General features: G+C 42.9%; 1 protein-coding gene across 3 annotated transcripts; it reads left to right on the top strand.

The window, feature by feature from the left end:
• Positions 1 to 910: 910 nt before the first annotated feature.
• On the top strand, positions 911 to 22,005 carry mrtfbb (myocardin related transcription factor Bb). 3 transcript variants are annotated; one of them, XM_030058921.1, is made up of 14 exons: positions 911 to 954; positions 9,094 to 9,159; positions 11,596 to 11,651; positions 11,762 to 11,837; positions 12,088 to 12,249; positions 13,262 to 13,443; positions 14,101 to 14,241; positions 15,264 to 15,511; positions 15,814 to 15,961; positions 16,102 to 16,962; positions 18,700 to 18,864; positions 18,997 to 19,125; positions 19,218 to 19,278; positions 19,384 to 22,005. In XM_030058921.1, the coding sequence occupies exons 2-14, from the start codon at positions 9,153 to 9,155 to the stop codon at positions 19,875 to 19,877; spliced, it is 2,730 nt and encodes a 909-aa protein (XP_029914781.1). In that variant the 5' UTR covers positions 911 to 954; positions 9,094 to 9,152; the 3' UTR covers positions 19,878 to 22,005. The 3 variants fall into 3 exon arrangements, with proteins under 3 accessions (XP_029914781.1, XP_029914780.1, XP_029914779.1); XM_030058920.1 differs by lacking the exon at positions 911 to 954 and adding an exon at positions 5,112 to 5,289; XM_030058919.1 differs by lacking the exon at positions 911 to 954 and adding an exon at positions 5,112 to 5,304.
• The last annotated feature ends 449 nt before the right edge of the window (positions 22,006 to 22,454 follow it).

Genomic DNA, 22,454 nt, shown 5'->3' with positions numbered 1-22,454 from the left:
GTTACTGTTTGATGACATTGGATCATAGGATCTCTCACACCATTTAATTACAAGCAAACTTTGAGGGTTTTTGCACAAGTTGAGATGCCAGTAATTCCCATAATTTGAAATCATCTTCAACCAGCCATGTAACGCAGCTGGTTCTCCTTTGGAAGAGCATAACACCCTGGAAACTAGACAGACCAGGCTGGTATCGTCCCACCCTTGGGGAAGCCGGAGCTCCTAATTACAGAGACCCTAATCTGGGGTGGGTGGCCCAAAGTGAAATTGTGAAATGTTTGGCTCTGTGACACAGAAAATAATCATTATACTGTCACTAGAGCTGAAGTTTTTCACAAGCAGACAAACTAGTCTGAATAAGAGTACATTTATTATCATATCTAGATGACGGGGTGCAATGCCGTGGAGGAAGGACTTCAAGAGGTTAAAAGAAACATGAATCTACACTCTGCCCCTGGAGAGTGCAGCTCATTTTTCAAACAAATAGCTATTTTGTTGTTAACTTCACCAAAGATGTCATCGAAAAAATAAATAATCTCACACACAACCACTTTAAATATAATCAGAAACCAATGAGAGGGCAGTTGGTGGGTCTTATTTGCTCCGTCCCTGTTTTTTTTTTTTTTTTTTTTTTCTCAGGGATGTTCCTAAAAGCCTGGGAACGAAGTTATTTGCAACAAGATAGACACACAGTTTGACAAACACAACATAGTCCAGCATAAAATGACTCATACTGATCTCTGTCCTCCCGGCAGAACCACAGCCAGACGGCATTAAAACTTCACTGCTGTCCAAGAAGACCTTTCTCCTGAGGAATCATGGAGTCCAAGGCCAGTCTGACCCTGGCGGGGGATCTCGGTGGGACTGGAGTGACGTTCCTGAGGCCCTGCAGCAAGGCCGTCACTCAGGAGCTGGAGGAACTTTCCCTGCAGCCCATCGAGGAGCGCAAGCATGGTGAGCGGGCATAAACAGAGCCTGATCAGTGACCAAAACACAGAGTCTGGTGTACACATACAGTATATTGGCCATTTAAGAGCAAGGCCACTCTGACACTGGGAAAACAAACTCTTTCCAGAAATTTGTTTGTGGAGAGAAGTGAGGAATTGGATTGGAATTGCCTTTGGAAGCCAGCACATAATCACAGCTTAAGTGCTTCCCAAAATCAAACCTTGTCCTTGGGAAATGAGCATTTGTTATGTATTTGCAGAGAAACTGTTTTCTAATGTGTTTAGCCAGCCATTAAATTTTGCATTTGCTTTAACATGATAACTCCATAAAATAGATAAAGGGGGTTTTTATCTCCATCATTAAGTATCCTGGTTCTCATAAAGCCAGCCAGGATCCCAGTGTGCTCCCTCAGGCATGTCAGTCCTGTTGATGTTTTACGCTACAGCATGTCTGGTTGGCACACTGGCATGTAGCAATACTGACTGGCACAATAACAGGCGCCATATGGTGCCCATTCACATCATCCATACATCACATGGCAATAGAAATTGGCAGATTAGCCATCATCATCATCATCGTCATCATCATCATCATCATCATCATCATCATGATCACCTTCTTCTTCTTCTTCTTCTTCTTCTTCTTCTTCAAAAGGTCAAGTCTGTTTACACCAGCCTTATCACAAACATTTCTCAAAGAATTTCACAGCGAGCCCTCCCAGATCTATTTGATAAACAGTCAGTCGCAAAACCAAATGATGTAATATACAGTATGCAACAAAATAGGCCACCGGGAAACAAAACAGAGCAGAAGACAAAAGAAAAACACATGTTGGAGAGATGTAGATATATCTAAGAATAGTATTCTCAGCATCGCCAACCTTAGATCCTCAGTGAAGATAAGGGAAAATTTCCAATAATAAAAAAAAAAAAAAAAAAAAAAACCTTATTAGGACAAAAATTGGAGGAAACCTTAGGCGGGACAAAGGGAGATCCCCCACCATGATGGCCGAGCACGCAAAACAATAAAGTGGACGGTAACATGGACAATGCCAGTAAGATAAGAAAACAAAATAAGACAGAGAGAAACATGGTGGAAAGGTGGAGAGAGGGGACTTTTCCTGTGCCAGTGTCCACAGAGGCTAGAGCCAGGTAAAATAATCACTGTGTGTAACAGGTGTCTGAACACAGACACACATGCACAGCTTTGTTAAACACAGTCTCAGGAACAGCACATTCATCGTACAGCCAGCAGTCATGGAGTGGATATGATGATGTTGGCAGCCCTGGATTAGGTTCCTAATGGCCAGTTCCTGTATTAATGCTAAACGAAGGAAGGAGGAGATACTGCGCCTCTCTTGAACTAGATAGGTGAAGAGTTGGACAATCAAAATAAGTACATTTTGAGTTTTGGATTTGAAGATTTCCAAAGGAATACCACAGCATTTTGGGCAAAATACTCATTTCCTGACTTTCTTAATGACTCCCATAGACTTCAGGTCTTTATGCTGTGCTAACACGAAATGCTACCCATAGGAACTGGACTGCTGGGCGCACAGAGGTGAAAATGGTGTCGAACATCTCAACTTAGTCTGGGTGAGCCCGAAAAAGGGTATTTTGCCCAAAACATTGCAGGATTCCTTTAATTGTAAGAGGAAGTTAATTTCAAAGATTGGAAACTTGGGAGGAGAACGCTGTGCTGCTTTATTTCTTGATTGGACTGCAAGGTAATCATCAGTGTCCAACGTAGAGAGTATAATGGGCTCAGATAAATGTTCAGATAAAAGTTCATGTAATGAGTTGTTTCTACGTTAGTGGAAACAGATAAAATCTAACTTGAGCTGGAAGCCAGTAATAGGTCAAGACGGGTGAAATGTCATCAGATTTTTGAGATGTAATCTATTCTCAAGCAGGAGTTGGAGGTTTAAAATCCAGACTGTGTTATGACATGAGTCTTCTGTACTTTTGGACCAACAACTAACATCTCTGTTTGCTGGCATTAGCAGCAAATTTCAAGGCGTCAGTTTTTTGACAGTGGATAAGCGCGCCTCCAGTTGTGCAAGTTGGGAGTAATCTTTCTAAATTCTGTGATCTTCTGCGCATATTTTCAAACTTAGGCTCTGTGGCACAATAGGCTGTAGACTGCTAGATCTGTTTTATGGTGCAATAACATCATTTTATGCTCAGTGTTGTTATTTCCTGTCAGATGAGAAAGAAATTTAGAAAGAAATTTAGCAAGAAAAATCTATTGCTTTTATAGGTCATTTGCTGCATTTGAGCCATAATGGATTCACAATTTTCCAGCTTTCGCAAATTTTTCAGGACAAAATTTGGTCTGACAATTGTGCACATTTAAACTGCAACTGTGACAATATTGTTTTTAATAACACAGTATATGAACAATAAAGTTAGATTATTGTTGTGTAGACGGGCATGCAGCTGCAACCTCGCATGTTTTCAGTCTCTTCTTATTCCATCATTGTGAAACTTTAAGATGGCAACAGGTGAAAAACAGCAGGCCAGAAGGAAGCAGAGGGACGTAATGATATAATGAGCGTGATTATAATCAAAGTAAAGTGGTTGATGATTATTAACGCCAGTCACCGCAAGGAAATTGTTGCAATACTAAAATAATCCTGAGGTGAAAACTAAATTCAGAGGGTCAGCATTCTAGGTTTCTACACAGTTAATATCGGTGTGTGTTCAGCTCTGTTTCTGTGTGAATGGGAAGCATCCTTAGTTAACAGCTGCTACAGATGTCTGAGGACTGGGGCTCCAACTTAAGACAGCATTGCTCTAGGCTGAATTATGAATCTGTGTGCACAAAGCAGACTTTTATGGAGTTAAGAAAGATGTTTTGAGTTTTGGAGGGGAAAAGGAGGTGTAGAGCACTCATAAAATATGTTATTTTGTCCCCGCAGCCGAATGAAACCAATTTACATACATGTGAAATGTGAACTCTAAAGACTTCCTCGTGTTTATGGATGGGGTCACATGATGCAAGATGTTATCCCCACACCAAATGCCTCCGCTGTTATTTCATATTTCACAGTGACAGTGTTGTCAATATTGCCACAACAACACAGTCCCAATGGTGAGCCGTCATAAAATATTGTGCCAGTCCCGGTTTCATGTTTTCCCTGTCCTCGTGCTGTTTGCCATGCATATTTTCTTATCCCACATCAGAATTGTACTAATTCAGACCACAGGGGCCCCGTCCTCTGCAGCAGGATAGGAACTCCTGGAAGAGTAAAAGCATCCTGTGTCTCCGCTGAGAGGAATAACCTGCAGCCGATACAGGGTCACACACCTGCTCTTTAAAGGAGCTTACTTTAACACGTTGTCCAAGTGCGGGCATTCCCGATCCACTGAGACACAAGGCACGCACTCCCATTAGTGTAATTTCCTTTCCTCATTTCCTGTTCCTGCTCTGTAGTCATGAATACCAGCCAGTCAATATTGCAAGCACTGACTTGGATGTTTTCATACGAGCTGCTGCCTCATCTGTGTAAATGTTTTGACCACCTTTCCTTTTAGTTTTATGTTTACTTGCCACCCCCTCCAATAAACATTAGTCGCATACATGTTGGATTTTGCTTGGAACAAAGACAGCAGATAAGATGAAAATTGCCATTGGCTGCGATGGTTCAATATAGCATTACTGTAGAAAATAGAAATGAAAATAATAATCTCAACAAATGTCAAAATGCCATAGTTAATCATCAAAAAGTGATTAAAGGTAAACAATCCGTATCCCCAAAGGACCGCGTGCATTTGTTCTTGTCACTGTAATTTACTGCTACAACAATTTATCGCCAAAAAAACTCACGTCTCTGTTTCTCATGGAGAGCTGCCCGCTCAAAATTACCAACAGCTTGTTTCAGTCAGCTCTGCTTTGTTGATTAGAGAGGGGAAAAAAAGGGATTTTGGCCCCTTGCAGAGAGGACTGATTCAAATAACAAATATTGATTAATATTATCCAGAAGTCGAGGGCTAGAATGACAAATGATCAGGCCTGTTGTGTTGTGGTTCTGATCACAGAGTAAAAACCAAGTGAGCTAGTGAGGGTTAACATGCTCAGCACTCTGTTCCCTCCTCCTGACGTTGACTGAGAGCACACACTTTCTCCACTGAGGCCAGCAGAGAGCCAGAGAGGAGGGACTGCGTGCAGCTCTGAGAGCCAGCTGTCGTTCGCTCAGAGCCTGAGCTTTTTTCTCTCACAACTAACTCCCCGCTCTCCACTGACCGTATCGATCTATGGGACTCCAGACCCGCACACCAAGCGAACCACCACTGTCTGCTATGGCCTGCCTGGATGTGGAGACCCCCGCTATCTGCAGGGGTAAATTCAAATCAGGTGCTTTTGTTCTTCCTTTTTTTTCCTCTCTCTCTGACTCACACACCTTTCATTGTTCTCTCTCTTTTTGCTTCCTCTCATTTTAGTTAAAGTTTAGCTCCAGAGTATACGTACTTGTTGACCCCAGTTTACTAATCTTATAAATCTTGACTGATGCTGCTTGTACTGACAGAGGGGGGGCTACAGTGACGCATGCACAGCTGCACCTGGAAATGACTGGGCACTAACTTGTCCCAGGCATCATTCTCAAATTAGTGTCTGCTGTTTTCTGAGGAATCCTAAACCAAAGTTTTCTGAGGACATGAGTCAAAATCAAAGAGAGAGCGATCACTCTTCAGTTTTCATTGTACAAGCTTGTGTTTGTGTTGCTGTTCTGCTGATACTTACTACCATGATACTACCATGTTGAGCTGTTACATCATGTGAGCATGAATTCACCGCTGCGATGTATAGGTACAAACGATCAGCCTCACTGAGCCGAAAAGAAATGCTGCTATTCAACATTCTCATCATGATTTGCATATTTTTAATAATCCCTTACGGCGTTTTTCAGCTACAAATTCCTTTCTTTTGACAGGATCTTCACAGACCTGTCTGGATAGTCATGTGAACTCTTACTTTTAAAGGATTGCTTGTCTTCTCAGGCTGATATCAGTGTTGTAGTCCAACATTTCATCACTGTAAACTCGCTAAAATAACATGCGATGAAAATGCTGTGTATGAGGTGCATGTTTAGATGCAGTTGCAGGTTATAACAGTGAAAGGGCACTTTTTTAATGTAGAACAACAACCTTTTTATTCTAGCCATTGTGGCTAGAATATATAATATAGACAGCACTCTCATGCATAAAATTGTCCCTTAACAGAGGGAGCCAGTTATTATAAATTCCCTCAGGTCAGAGGTCACATCATGTTATATTTTGCATGATTGGATATTCATTGAATTCAGTGTCAATTAATTGTTATTCATGACCTGAACTTAAATCATGAATGTAAATTTTCACAAACTTGACCCGGGGCAGTTTGTTAACAAAGAGTTAGTGCATGCTGGGAGGACACGCCCACTCACGGAGGAAAACAATACTATGGAAAAAAAAAAAAAACGGATTCATTTTGAAACCAGGTGGTTTTTCACCAAGCAAGATCAGAAAGCCTGATAACTGTGGAAAAGATTATGCGACATCCTGGTGATACAGATTTAAATCTGCAAAACAAAACTGGTAGGTTTAGGAATATGATTCAGTCATGATGGCGATGATGTCAAATGAACAAAATTTAGAAGATGTGGAACCTTTTAACGTTATCTGAATAATTTACTAGTTCTGCTTTGTGAGAGTTGGTGTAGTCCATTTTTCTTCAGCCACATCATTTGGGTGCTCTACTAATAAGCTTGCAGACAGACTGTTATATTTGACCCGAATCAGCGTTTTTACTCAGATAGTCATCCTGAAATTAGTAAGCATAAAATCAATATCCAGTATTCACTTCACATGGAAACGCTAATTTAGCAATCGAATAACTTAATTTGTTAATGCAATACTTCAGCACTTATAATAAATGTATATATTCATCAAGTTGACTTTGTGGTAATGATAATTGGAATGATGTTTGTTTAGCTGTAAAACTTGGGATAACTTGTTTGATTCTCGCTGGTTAACTGTGTGAAAGTGTGTCAGTGTTTTGCCAACCAGCTCCATGAATGTTAATACGATTACTGATTTGGTTTATAGTTTAACTGACCATTAATAAAGTTTGAGGTGAGACAATCGTTTCCCCCTTTCATCAGTGTTAAATGGTGAAGGCACCAGAGAAAAGGCAGGTAAATACTCCCTCAGGTTAGACGTTTTGATATCTCTACATGTAGTTGGTTTAATGTCCTTGCTACAGCAGGACAGCATCTAGAGTCTTTGGTATTTATGACAGCAAAGTCAACATAACCCAGTGTCAAGCTGTTTATGAACCAACTTCATTTTTGTCTGGGCATCTGCAGCCACTGCACTGAGTGTTTCCAAAAAGAAAAAAATAGAACATGTGTGTGTGTGTGTTTGGGAGGGGGCAGTCTGGCAGGGACCTCCAGAGATGATTTGTTGCGGAGAACACAGGTCTAGGATTAGAGATTACATCAGGAGGCAGGGATTTCAGTAAAGCCGGCGCTCTGTGTCTCTAGGTCCTCTGTTTATGCTCTGCGGGCGAACAGGAGAGCGGAGCCTGCTTGCATCACAGCGAGGTTAGCCAGGGTTCACGCTGAACACCAGCGCTGACATCAGGCCGGCACAAGTGAGGAGCACCCCGGGCGTGAGGTGTACTGCCGTATTGATGCTCAGATTAAAGCCTGCATTCTCTCGCGCTGCTGGCAGGCACGATTTGATGCACGAGTATTGATATGCAGTATTGCTCTCATAAATTTTCTTGCCCGTAGCATTCTTTCCAAGTCACAGTGGGTATGAATATTGAAACAAACCAATGGCAATTTTTTTTTTTTACAATCTCCAACTATGATCTGGCTTAGGCTGTGCTTAACCCCCCTCCTGGTTCGGGACATATAATAGGAAAAAAAAAAAAAAGCAGGCAAGGCAGGCACACTGTGTTCTCTGCCTGGGACTTGAGAGTCTGCGAATATGTTGGAGGAGTAGGAGGCTGTTGGAGGAGTGGCCTCTCACTGTCCTGCCTCAGTTCTTGTCACTCCACGTCCCCTTGCCCACCAGTGGAAGTCCGTGAAAGTCCCCTCATACGACTGTAGATCCCCCCACCCCACTCCCACCCCCTCTAACTACCCCCAAATTTCATGGTTCCCAGGCCTTGTTCTCACAGCTGCCCAGTTTATTTTTGCTGGAGTGAGTCACAGAGGCCTGTTCAGACACAGTGCCTTTCCCAGGAGAGTTGAGCAGGTCTGTGTGTGTGTGTATGTGTGTGTGTGTGTGTGTGTGTGTGTGTGTGTGTGTGTGAGTGTGTTTGCATGTCTAGCTGTTCCCTGGAGCCGATGTGTAGATCTCACTAAGAACGCAGCGCAGTGGTGACGATAAGGGACTCACGTTCCTCACACCACCGGCTCATTTGTCACAAATCACTTTTTTTTTTCCTCTGCGGAGCTGTGTTATTCTGTTGAAATAACATGTCCACGCTCACTTGTTTATAAATGTTTAAACTGGGAGCTTACTACAGTTTATAACCATGGAAAAATAACACTGAGTATCCGTCCAAGCGCACTGTATACGGGGACTGTACGCAAGACTCAACAATTTTCACTCTTGCGTCAAGGCATTTGTGTCTTTTGATGTTTTGTGTATGTAACAGATCACTGCTTATCCAGCGAAAGCAACATGAAGTATTTTACTTTTAATAAACCTGCACTTATAAAAGACGCACAACTTTTATATGGTGTAATGTTTTGTCCATTATTGCAACTCCAGCCTTCACATCAGTGCCTCTGTTAGACACAACTTTATCTGCCTGTATTCTGTACCTCTGTTTGACTTAATTGTGCATTTGCATCCCACATGGAGATACTGGACTGGATCTCGGACATTTACATTGCACTATCTCAATCTAAGTGTTGTAAAATGTGTAGTACTTTTAACAACCATAGTTAAAACTATAGAAGAGGTGAATAGGATGTCTGTGGTGGTGGACAGAGCTTCCTGTCAGGCCTGTAGGATGGAGACATAATAAGCACGTTGTATCATATGAACTCTGATAGGTTTCACGATTAAAGCCAGAGGGTGACTCAGCGGACTTGGCTCTGAGCGGTAATATTTCAACTCTGAACCCTGTGCCTCTGCTCTCCCACAGTCCTGCAGCTCCGCTTGCAGCAGAGGCGAACCCGGGAGCAGCTTGTGGAGCAAGGCATCATGCCACGTGAGTTTGTGCACGACACTGAGCCACCGCTCTCAGCACCAGCACTCAGAAAGCAAGGTCACTTGACTGGCATCGATCGAGATTCGCACTGCCAAGAATTAACAAGCCAAGTAATTAGTATGTCTTGATTCCAGAGTGTGGTCTTTTAATGATACCCTTAATAATAACTGCCTTGTACCTTTATGGTAACTCGCAGTGCTTTCTGCTTTGGCTTGTGACACTCATCAGAACAAAGTCAGAATTGTATTCTTGCTCTGCTAAGGTCTTAATCAAGCCGCTCCTTTATGGCCAAATGCAATATCCAAATTGCAGGAGCTGCAATTTTTGTTTTGGTTAAAGGTAAAACGTGTGACTAAACATTGTTGTGAATTAAGTACTGTGGTGCTACAGAGATGCTCGGTCTACAAATAGCTTTTTTCAAAATGTAACAGAAAATGTTTGTTTGGGAAATACCCCAGCAAAAATCACATCTTCATCATTTTGACCTTTTTTCCATTAAGATTAAAAATTATCACTCCTGATAAAATCGTGAGTCATATCCCAATTGCAAAATCTTTAAAATGAATCATAAAATGATTTTTTGCCATATCGCTACTCATGACCATAGTCTGTAAAGAGGAAAAATACAACTATTATGCAATTGAGACAATAATGGAAGTAAGTCAGGTCATGTGTAAACACCATATCCCATGTATATTAGTGTGAATGCAGTAACATATCTGAGTTGTCCTATTATTAATTACATATAGAGATACTTTTGATCAATTTGCATCTGTAACTGGTGATATTTGTTCCATCAAAGACACCTAGCTCAGAAAGATAGCTGCATAATAATCACATATCATGCAGTATGTAAACTAGATTATTAGTAGAACTGTCATTTTATAGAAACATTTAAGTGTTTTAACTGCACTGTGGTCATGCTCACTGCTGTTTATAGATGTATTATAATGTACAGGTAAACGCTGCTAGTATTAAAAATGGCTCAAGAGTTTAGCACACAGTTAAAAGCAAGTCAGCTGCACATCAAGGCCACACCAGCAGGAATAGCTCTTAAATTGTCTACATTCATTGTTTAATGTCACGAAACTGGGACAGATTCAGTCCCCATGCAGCCTGTCCTGGGTCAGCGTCAGGATTGTATGAGGAGCACATCTGATAAAAATGAAAGATTCATGTTGATAGCTGTAAAAGCAGAGAGAGAAAAACCCTTCACTGCCCTGTTGTCTCTTGAGAGGTTTCCTCCTCCAGCCAGGCTTTAAGCTCCTCTGTGGCTCCACACGGCCACATGAGTCAGCGACTGGGCCTGCACGGCAGGTCAGTCACCCTCTCTGTGAGCTGGCCAAGCGTAACCTGCACACAAACCTCCCTGGCTGTTTTCCACCAAAGCACTCCACTTCTCCCACACTTGCTGGCTTATTGTAGGTATGCAGAAGGGTTTGGATGATTAGCAGGGATGTTTTGCTTTGCTCCTCTGACACACTCCGCAGAACTACCCCCAGGCCGGTGTGCACTTTAAGCAAACAGTGCTTCGTCATATAGAGGTGACTACTCTGTGAACCGGATCCTGCCCCAAAGCTGGATGAGTTGATTCTGCGTGATCAAAGAGTGATTCTCTGCATGGGTCTCACTGTTTGAATCAGTGAAGCTGACACTTCCTGTTTGACTCCCATGAGCTGCTGCATTTTAATGTCACGCGCTTAAAAAAACACAACACAATGTGTAACACCGAGAGAGTCCGTTATAAATTAGGCCGCTTCAGTACACAAATGTCACATCCTGTGAGACCACCCTATCCTTGGCAGAAGTGCTGTGATAAACATAATCATTTATAAGCTGTTTATATTAATTTGTGTATACCTTCTCATCCAAAATACACACTTGAATCCGCCGAATCTAATCTAATCTGAATTGGAATTGCCTGGATGTAAGTGATGCCAAGAAGAAACAACACATAGAACTGCAGATTCACTGAAGTACCATTTTCTTTACAGTCTAAACCTCATATAATGTTGAGTGCTGGTGAAGGAAGTTGACAATATTTTGTTTTTTTGCACATCTTTATCATTTTGTTACCCTCTCAGACTCATATAGGTTGTTTTTTGGTATATACAGTGTGTTGTGAGTGTTCATAGAAGTGTTCCCTTGTGCTACTGGGTGTTCTTCACTCTGCAACTCTTTGGAAAGGCCTCCCAGTCAAATGGACACTATGATAAGTCATTGCGGTTTTACATTTCACTGTTATCAGTAAGAGACTTTTTTTTTTTATTAGAGGGACTTTGATACAAACAGTAACAGTAAAGCCAACCAAAGGGAAATGGCCTTTGGATGATAAAATGCAGGGGAGTAATTGGGGAAATATCACAAGAAGTGAAAACACCACAAATGTTTTTGACTCACAAGACTTATGGACATTGTTGATTCACCTTTCCACAGCTCTGAAAACCCCTGCTGCCTTTCACGAGCAGATACGCAGCCTGGAGAGAGCCAGGGTAAGACGTCAGTGCCTACATCACCGACACAGCAGTCGGCCAGGCTTTTTAGAGCCACATCCACATTATGCCCTTGTAATATTTGTAACGGCTTCTCATTTTGTCAACAGACGGGGAACTTCTTGAAGCACAAAATCTGCAGCCGACCTGAACGCTCTGAGTTGGTCCGTATGCACATCCTACAAGGTAATCACCCTACTGCATCCTCTCACATGGTAACTGCCATCTAGATAAGGGAAATGAATAAGGAGCATATTCATCTAGAAGTACTTAGCGCTTGATTTATTTGTATGAGAAAGAGATGATGGGAATGTTGTGTTTGAGGTTTGAGGCCTTTGTAGAGTCTAAGCCTCCAGTGAGTCACGCTGACAAAGCTATTTTGAGGTTGACTCTTGCTGGCTGGATCTCAGCTGATCATTCCCCGTGTGTTCATCAGAGACGCAGGCTGAGCCCTCCCTGCAGGCCACGCAGATGAAGCTGAAGAGGGCCAGGCTGGCTGATGATCTCAATGAGAAGATCGCCCAGAGGCCCGGTCCCATGGAGCTGGTGGTGAAGAACATCCTGCCTGTGGACACCGGTGTCAAGCAGGCCATCGTCGGTAGATAGTCATTACTAATAATATATCCTTTCTCGCATCACACCTGGGTCCGTGTTTGGAAATACTTGTAATGGCTTGTTTTAGCCTGCTTTGGTGTGACACGGAGTTTCCCACAGCAGCAGTGACAGCAGTGCAATGATACCCGGCAAGATTAGACAAGAGAATATTATTAAATCATTTTTATATTCTTCCTCTGTGACTGGAAACAGACTTGACTCAACCTATGAACCATGTGAGGTAAACACTGCCCATCTGGTGCATTAAGTGAGTTAAAGGGATAGTTCACCCATTTTGAAAAATTTTGTATTTCACTTCCCCCACCAGTTGTTAGTGGTGCTGTCCTCCTCTCATTGTTAGAAAGTGCTGGATACTGGCTGGATGATTAATAATGTTAACCAGAGCGAAGTCTATCTCAATGGTTAGCATTTGTAGCATCCAGCCAGTATCCAGCCACTCGATGTTGATGATGGTGACGATGAAAGGAAGACAGCACCACTACTGTCCTGCATAACAGCTGGCAGGCCAAGTGAAATAATAGAATTTTTTTTCAAAAGGGGTGAACTATCTCTTTAAAGCAAAACCAGAGCAGTTGGAAATGCAGTGTAAAGCAGGTTTGGCCCTCTCTGACAACAAAACTTTGCCCTTTGTAAGAATGAAACCTGCATTTCCACATACCGCACTGCACTCTGTTCCTCAGTGAATATTTCAACCGTTCAAATTTTTCATAGAAGTGAGATCTCCTTCCTCTTTATTCGCACTGATGTTACTGACATCTCCAATCTGCTGTCACAATTATATACAGGTTAAGGGTTATTGACTCTGTTGTCTTTGACAAAAACAAATTTTCCTTTTGTAATAACGAAATATAAATGGTCAATATGTATTCTTTTGCTGATTTGTCAGCCGTGATCAAAATCCAGTTTGAAATGCAAAAATGCTGCTATCATAGTTTCCAGTTTTTCTGCCCTTTAAATGAATAATTACTTGCTCATTTCTGATGCTGGACCCGTAGACGGCACGGTGAATTACCCTAAGACACTGGATGTTTACAACTTTGATGAGGACAGCAGTGACGCCATGTCACCCGAGCAGCCTGCCAGCCAGGAGTCCCACAGCTCCAGCTCTGCCTCCCCACGAGAGTGTGGCAGCAGCGAGGCCATGTCCACTTCCCCTCAGATCAGCTCCAACACGCAGGTGAGATGCACGGCTGCATCTAAACACTGGGGCTTTCAACACTTTAAAATGTCAGCTGTCAGTTTCAAGAAATATTATGCATAGGCTGCAGCTTTCCACTGTAACAAAATATTCGTCTTTACATGGGTTAATGTAGCAGAATCTTAAAACGTATTTTTCAGAACCAGTAAAAAAATGACCAGTGAAGTAAGACAGAATTACATTTTTAAGTGATGAAGGGGCATTTTCTTGATACCGGAGATATTTGCTTCATTCCTCCTTCTTTCAAGATGATGACTCTTGTGTCTAGAAATTTTTCAACCGCACTAGAAACAATAGAATTTACCTCAGAACATTTGTGGGATTTTTCTGTTTTAGGAAAAAAATTTTAAAGTCTGAATCTAATACTAAAATGTTTCTCGGACTGACAGTTTTTACGGTGATAGCTTCCCCTTTCTCTCTTCATGTGCATACAGCATGGGGTGTACGTATCAAGATTTATAGAAACATTTTAATGCTTCTTCTGTTTTCTTTGTTTTTCCGCATGAATCTGTCTCTGGTTATCTGACTCTAGCTCTCTTCCTGCCCAGCATGGATGATGATTAACAGGCCGAGCTGCTCTCCTGTTCTTCTTTCTGCATAAGTCATGTGGTTTCTATCTGTCTCTGCTTATCTTAGAGCTCCCCACCTAACTCCCAGTGCACATCAGATTTAGTCAACCTCGTCTCCGCCCACGAGCAACAGAGCGACCGGCTGGCAGCCGCATCTCAGCCAGTCACCGCTGTGGCGCCCACCACACCAGCGCCTATTCTTGTGAAGGTGAGCTTCAAAAAATGGTGTTTGCATGGAGCACAAACTTTGAAAAAGGGATACGTTGTTTGCATAATGCTTACATAAACCTTGACATTTCAAAGGCTTTCTAAACTTCAGGAGTAGTGATTGTTATTAAAAGGATGAGTTCATTCATAAGCAGTTTATTTTGCTCCAGTTCAATCAAACTTCTCTGAACAAGCTCTTTTTGTCTGCACAAAGCTAACATGAAAGTCACCTCTGGTACTTGATTCTTTCTCTGATGTATTGGTTGTGGGTTTTATGCTGCCTCCTTTGGAAATGAAATGAGAGACACAGTGTCAGCAGAGGACAAGGGATCTGTGTTTTGTCATACTGAAAGACCCATCAAGTTTCAGGGTGAATTGAAAGTCGGCATTCAGCCAAGTCAAATGCAGTTCAAAGAACAACAAAGTCCAAAGCAGTTTCACAAATCCAAGGGCTTAAAACTGTCAGCCGCAGTTAGTCTTCAATTAGGGTCAAATGACAGGCTCACCCTCCACATTCAGGCTGCGTAAAATGTGAGCCAAAAATCAAAAGACGGGAGTGAAGCAATAACTTGTGCATTTGTCATAATCCTGTTACCCTCAGAGCATAAGATGAACTCTCTCTCTTCCTCAGAAGAGGATAGGGCAAAGAGTGTAACAAATGTGAGGGTATGTGCTCGCTTAAACCAGCTTGAATTGATGTTTTCATAGCTAGAACTCACTTCACATATGCCAAGTCATTTTCATGCATATCCTGTAATTCCAGGTGGTAAAACAATAAGCGCCACATCACTTCCATTTCCACTCCCCATTTCCTCATCCTGTGGTTCTCATCGGGTGTCAGAACAATGTTCCACCTATGCACCTCAAGTTATGTAATAGTAAAATGTGAGTTGCAAGTCTCACAGGGCTGATACTGGCAATGTTAACTGCATTGCCTGGCTTGAGATCAGTCAGGGTGATCACATATCTTCCAGATGGTCCTCTGAGGGTTTACCTGCCATTTGCTGATGTTGCGCTCCACAGCACAGCCAGCTCAGGACACCCAGTGATAAAAGCCGCAGCAAAAAGAGCAAGGAGGCCAAGCCACGGGTGAAAAAATTGAAGTACCATCAGTATATCCCCCCCGACCAGAAGCAGGAGCCCAACGAGGTGCCCATGGATTCTGCCTATGCCCACCTGCTGCAGCAGCAGCAGCAGTTCCTGCAGCTTCAGATCCTGAGCCAGCAACAGCAGCATTACAACTACCAGGCCATCCTGCCAGCCCCACTGAAGTACGGCCACACTCACAAACACAAATTATGCCTTAGTACCACTGCTTACAGTACCACTGCTTACAGTCTGTGTTAAGTTCTCCTTCAGATATTTTATTTGCAACAACCCCAATGAAAAGCTTGCATCTGCCTTGAAGTGAGATTATCAGTCACAGCTGTTTCACCACAGCTGCAGTTTGTCTCAGATACATTATGTTTCCTGCCTACATCATCCCACACAGATGCTGTTTATTGTGAAAAATCGGTACTAAGCTATACAAGATTCCCTGTCTCATCTGTACTCCCTCTTTCTTCTTGAACAGACCAGGAACAGAGGGAAAGACCAGCTGTTCCAGTGTCTCTTTGGGTGCAAATTCAGTCTCACTAACCAGTGCTGCCCCTGTGTGGCCCAGCCAAACTCTGACCAGCTGCAAACCAGGTCATTTACCTGCCAATCTGGATGAGATGAAGGTAACACTTTGTCCCGCTGTTTGCAAACCGTTTGACCATACACATATCATGCTTGCTGCACAACAGAGCAGGACAAGCAGCATATTTTGAGAAAACTATGGGATTGGATTCATAATCTTACATTATCCCTACCCCTACAGGTTGCTGAGCTCAAAACAGAGCTGAAACTAAGAGGACTGCCTGTGTCTGGCACCAAGACTGATCTGATAGAGAGGCTGAGGTGTTATCAGGAAAGCTCAAATAGTCAACCTGCTACTACTAAGGAGACAACCAACACAGTGGTCCCACAGTCTGAAAACACAAAAATAAGCCCCCCTGTGTCCCCTATAGCCTCCAAGGTGTCTAGTCTGGGCATCGAGGACAGCTCCCCTAAACTGTCAGGTGCTCCATCTCCAGCTCACAGTGCACCCTGCGGGAGCTCCCCTAGAGGAGACAGTCCCATGGAGAGCAGGTCCTCTGAGAAGGACAAGCGTCTGCATGAGAAAGAGCGTCAGATCGAAGAGCTGATGAGGAAGCTGGAGCAAGAGCAGAGGTTGGTGGAGGAACTTAAGATGCAGCTGGAGGTGGAGAAGAGGAGTCAGCAGGGAGACTCTCCCCCGCGACTCAGCCCTCCCACTCCCATCCAGGTCAAAGAGGAAATAAGGAGCCCCTCAAACTGCTTGGCCTCCTGCAGCCCCCCTGGTCTGGCAGCAGTGGTCAAACAGGAGGAGGCTGCAGATCAGAGCCGCTCAGCTCCTTCACATCAGTTCATCATCAGCCAGCAACAGCTGCCTCAGACTCTCAAGCAGTCGGTCCAGCCAGGAGCACAGATCATCCTGCCTGTATCGCTCCCGGCCTCAGCAGTCACCATCCACCTCCCCAACAATGGAATCAAATTACATACTACTGTTAGCAGTGCAGCTCCGGGCCTCATCCAGACCGCTGGACTGGTGCCACAGAAAATAGAGGCCTCAGCAGTGTTGCAGCAGCAATGCACCAGTCAGACTCAGCCTATGACACAGGTAAGAGAGAGCACATAGTACACACATAGGGAATACAATGCACACACTCACTACCATTCTGCCTTTTAATGTGTGTTTTTTTATTAATCATTAGTATGTGCTTTGACTTGCTGGTTGGTTTTGGATTCTTCCCCTCTACAAACTTGAATTATTAGCTCCATGTGTATCAACTGTGTCTGAACCTGAAACCATGCATTCTATTTTTGCTCTTTCAATCAGTTCAGTTCGGTTTCCACTGCACCTCATATATCTAGTGCAGTGTATTGTGATAGCAGTTAATGGGTGTTTTTTCAGCAAACAAATGTCAGTGCAGGTTTTTAGTCATCCTGGTCATGGTATATCTACAAGTAGTAACTCAAAGGCAGCTGGACTTTCTGCGCTATCTTGAAGACGCTACTCATCCTTGAAGCTTCCTGGAAGATCTTGCGTGAGTCTTCCAAGAAGTCTTGTGAATTCCAAGTAGTGAATTGTCTTCAAGATTATGCAGGAAGCAGGTTTCCTACACTGTCTGGAAAAGTATGAAAAAGTCTGGAATATGATTTTGATCATTTCCAAGTCAAGTGAGTATGGAACAAACGAGAGAATACAGAAAAGTATTTGCATTTCCAGACAACAGCTTGCATTTGCAGTTATATAAAAAGCATCATTCAGAAGTTGTAATAAAAAACAATAATCATACAAGCAGCATATTTAGATTTTGTTCACATTTGGAGCAGCCGGCTGAATGTTTTCCACTGAGTGGGCAGTGCAGAGCAATTCAAGCAGCTGTCCATATTACAGTGTGCAAATCAACAGTCGCACTTGCTTCGCCGTCTCATCCAAGGCCACAAAATGTAAAAATGCAAGTTTTCAGAGAAATGTCTTAGCCGTCCAAAATATTAAAACTGCTTGGTGAAGCTCTCAAAAACAGAGGAAAGAGCATGGTGCAACTGTCTAAGAAAGAAAACACCTACATCTCTAACTTGGGTGAGGCAGCCATAACTGGTGACATGGAAGGGAAAAAGCACAGAGCTTGTCAGCACCTGGAGTCTCATCATTTTTTGCTCATCCCAAAAATGTGAGAGTAACAAGTGATGAAGCTGCCAGGACATGTAACAGTGGGAGTATTTACATACATGATAAACATGTGGCTATCAGTAGTCTGAGATGTTAAACAGTTTGAAAAAAATCCACCGAGATGTCTGGAAATGCAGGTCTGGAAAAGCTTGGAATTTTGAAATGGAAAATGTGTTGCCTTTTCAGTGAAGATGCTCCCTCTGACATCTTTGACACACTACTTTGGGTGATTCTCTTGTCAGGATAATAACAGACCTCAGCTGGGTGATGAATTCCTCCCCTAATCACATCAAAAGAGGGCCTGCGGAGGCTTTGGTTACTAGAGCAGGTGCTGAGTGAGGTTCCAGGCGGACAGCAGCGCCCTGCCTGCCTCCTGTCTGCGCTCTGCTCTAAGCCCAACAACCAGCCAGCCCGAATTAGTAACAGCAACCACAGCTCAGCACTAACCAAGGAGTGCACTCATCAGCTGCGCCACATCTCTGCTTAAGCACAAACTTTTTTTTTTTTTTTTTTTTTGTCCCCCAGGAATGAGCATGTTTACTACAATTCAAATGCTTATTGCTCCCAAAGAGAGTGGGTTTTGCAGTGCACCACTTTTTTCCATGTTTTGAAGAGAGAGCGTTCAACAGCGCTGGTCAGCCTTGCTTATCATTTGCTGACTGTTTGCAAATTTCTCCACAGACCGGCCAACTGAGCACCTCACCACGTTCAGGTTTCCAGTACAGAGCAGATCAGAGTCAAGTGATGGAAGACACGCCGCAGCACCTGCTTAACACCCTCACAGGGGGTGGATGCCCTGTGACGGCCTCCTCTAGCCAAGCTGCACCTAAAGGGCCTACAAACAAGGTAGCAGATGATTTTTATGTTCAGTGTCTATGTAACTGAGGTTTTGTATCATGGGAAATAAATGAGAATATCCATAGACATGGGAAAGTGTTTGTATTTTTTTAGAGAATGTTGTCATTTTCTGTCCACCAGTCCTGTCCAAACCAGCCTGCCTTGATCTTGCAACAGCCAAAATTCACAAACCACATATCCAAGTGTAAGGACCCACCCCGATATGAGGACGCAGTCAAACAGACCCGCAGCATGCAAACTGCCGTTCAGGTAAAAGATACATTATAATTAAGCCACAATGTGACATTTATCCTCTAATAGTTTCTGCATTCACTGAAATGTTGTTGTTTTTTTTCTTGCAGGTTCCCACTGCAACCAGCCAGCATATGGATGACCTGTTTGACGTGTTGATTGAGAGCGGTGGTGAGAAATACACTCAACCCTTTGTTAGCACTGTTAACCTGGGACACCATAAGGAAATAATGATCTGGAGCTGCTCACGCCTCATTTTCTGCTCTTGTTTTGTAGAGATCTCCCCCTTCGTCAAACAGGATCCACCCAACCTTGACAGGCTTCTCCCTGTGACGGCCAACATCACCACCCTGCCCATCAGCACCGTGTTGTCCCGCCCGCCACCCCAGATCCAAGTGGCCCAGCTGCCGGCTCCTCCCCTGAACCCTCCGTCCAGCTTGGTGACCCTGGGCACCGACAACCAGCTGGAAACGCTCCTGGTTGGCACACTGGTGGCCGACACAGAGCCACGGACACTCAGGCTGATGGAGGAGCTGCACAGCCAGCTGAATCCCCACTCGCCTATGGACACAATGGAGCTAGACTTCAATGACAACACGCCCACCTCTGCTTTCCACCTTCAAAACACCAACTTGGATAATATGGACTGGCTGGATCTTACCATGTCTGTGCCCGCAGAAGGAGTCAACTCCCTGGGCTCGTCCTCGCCAGTGGGGGTCTTCCCCTCTGAGTTCCTGGACTCCCATGAACTGCAGCTGAACTGGGACTGAGCAGCTTCAATGTGATCCCATATCCCTACCAGGCCATTTCATATAAACATGTTTTTTAATGCAACAGAGCTTAGGCCTCTTACTTTCCATGTAGAGTGGCTTTGGTTTACTGTGCTGCTCTGTGCTGCTTTTAGGCCAGAGCTTGTGTCGACTTGGTATGGTTCTCATCGAGCGGTGTCATTATAAAAGTAGCTGCGCTCCTCCCTCTGAGGTATTTCAGCCATTACACCAGCTCATGCTGTGGGGAGGATGACATAAAGTGGTTCTGATACTGGTGGATTGAGCTGTCCATAAGCTGTGAGTACTCAGCAAGGGCCAAATTATAGCAGTTTTACTTGGCATCAGTCGGTCCTCATCTCTCTGTTTCCTCAGATTTTCAGGACGATGGTAACCAAGAAAGATGGGAGAGTGTGCTGATTTGAGTTAAAGAGTTTATGGATAAATATGTAGCTAAGGGCTGTAAGGTAATTCATTCCAGTTGTCCTATCAAGGTCATCGCTAACTTGTTCATTGTAAGACAAGAAGGGACACTGATGTATGACTTTACGTCTAAGAGAGGCAGGAGAGCTGGTCGTGTCTCCTGTAAAGTTGTGAATCGACTGACATGAATACTACCTGCCAGTTTGTGGATTTTTGAAGTTTAAGTTAATTTGAAGTGCAATCAAGGTGACATTAGATTGTTGGACTTGAGACCTCTTTATGACAAAAGGCTTTTCCTCTCCGAACCCTCTTGTCTGCTTTAACAGGATTCCTCCTGCTCTACAGATCCACTGAATGTTGCGTTGGTTTTGAAATCCCATGAATGATATTCAGCTTCTGTATGTATTTCAACTCCATCTCTACACTCGACATTTTTTTTTTTTTTTTTTTTTTGATAAACTGCCAGAAAAGAATCCAGTGAATGATTCTGCAAGATGCTTATACACCTTTCCATACACTAGTATCTTGATGGTGCAAGTGTGATGGTTAAGTGACCAGAGTCTGTTGTGTACATTCTTTATTTTATTTTTTTTTTTAATCATGGTGCTCCTTTTCAGTCATAGCAGTGTTGGTTATAATGTCTTTGTTTCTCAAATAAGGTGAGCACACAGCTTGATTTTAGTTGACTGGTCCATTCATAAAGTGCAGCCATGGCAGACCATGCCAGACCTTACCAGATCATGTGTAACATGTGTTTCAGTGTAACAATAGACACACCACTTGCCAAAACATAAGCGTCCAATCAGAAAGGCCAACCTCTCCTTGGTTGTTTGAAAAGTCCAGCTTGCGTTCACAAGTTCAGTAGTGACATCTGCTGGCCAAAAACTAAGAGCTGACTTGAGCAAACACCAGAACATAAATAAAGTATACACACAGTATGGTTATAAATGGGCTAACTTATAGTTCCAATTTCCATGCTGATTTTTGCAAAAGAAGACTCTGACCGGAAAAAGGGATAACTGGCAAAAACAACACAAGTGTTAGAAACAAAAAAGTGTCACACAAAATATGCCAAGAACAATGGCGCACCAAGACAGCAGAATAATTCCTAGAAAGCAACTATTGCAGGGTGACTGCACTGTGGAGATAAAAGTCTAAAAAAGTGTATGGAAATATATGAAAATATTGATTGACAGTCTGTAATTATTGACACCCTCACTGACATCCTCCTTTTAGGAAACAAAAGAGGAACTGTCAAGAGCACTTATATGGAAATGCAGTTGCTACTGTAATTGGATTATATGCAAACTGTACATAAATATTACTTCTAGTCAATTACGGGGATGCTGAGAAAAAAAAAAAAAAAAACAATTTTTATATATAAATCCACTCACTCCCCATTACTACATGTGGTGGTAGTGATGTATTTCTGTCAGAGCATTAGCGTCTCATTTGGCAATCCAAAATATGCCACCCTTTGAAAGGGATTGTGTGCTGGAATCAGAAATATTTTGTTTTACTATACTAGTATTACCTTCAAGCCTTTGGAAAAGTTTTGAATGCATAGTTAGTATGCTATATGTTTTGCACATTGTGTATATATTTTACCTTTTTATACAAATGTAGCATATCTGAGTTATTTTGTAAATGCCAAGACTATTTGGGGCTTGCGACCCATCATGTCATTTAGCCTTTAGTGCTGGTGAATAAAAACAAATACTACATGGTAACACTTTACTTTGGATATTTTGTACACAGAAAAAAAAATCTACTCCATGCATTTCATGTAGTGAACATCAGATTAATAGTTTACATTGTTTCTATTAACCAACAGATTGCAAGTGCTATATTGCACTGCATATTTGCAGCAATGTTGATGAGGAAAAAGCTTTTCTCACATACTGTAGCTACATGTGCAAGTCCACACAACATTATCCATGCTCCAAAGAGTTAAAGAGTAACTGAACCCCAAACCCAAATCTCAGGCAGGTGATGTCACCACCCTTACAATATGTGCTGCCATCACCTGCCAACAAAGACAAGGCACCCTACTTTTCACCAGAAGAGGTCAGGCTTCCAAGAGATTTTGGTTTAAAGTTTAGTTATTCTTTTACATCAAAGTGCTACCAGAGAAATAGTTTGGTTGCTAACATTAAA

Source organism: Myripristis murdjan, chromosome 8 (genome assembly GCF_902150065.1).
Source record: "Myripristis murdjan chromosome 8, fMyrMur1.1, whole genome shotgun sequence".
NCBI classification, from domain to species: Eukaryota; Metazoa; Chordata; class Actinopteri; order Holocentriformes; family Holocentridae; genus Myripristis; species Myripristis murdjan.
The sequence above is the reverse complement of the archived record's forward strand: the minus strand, read 5'-3'. Positions and strand labels throughout refer to the sequence as shown.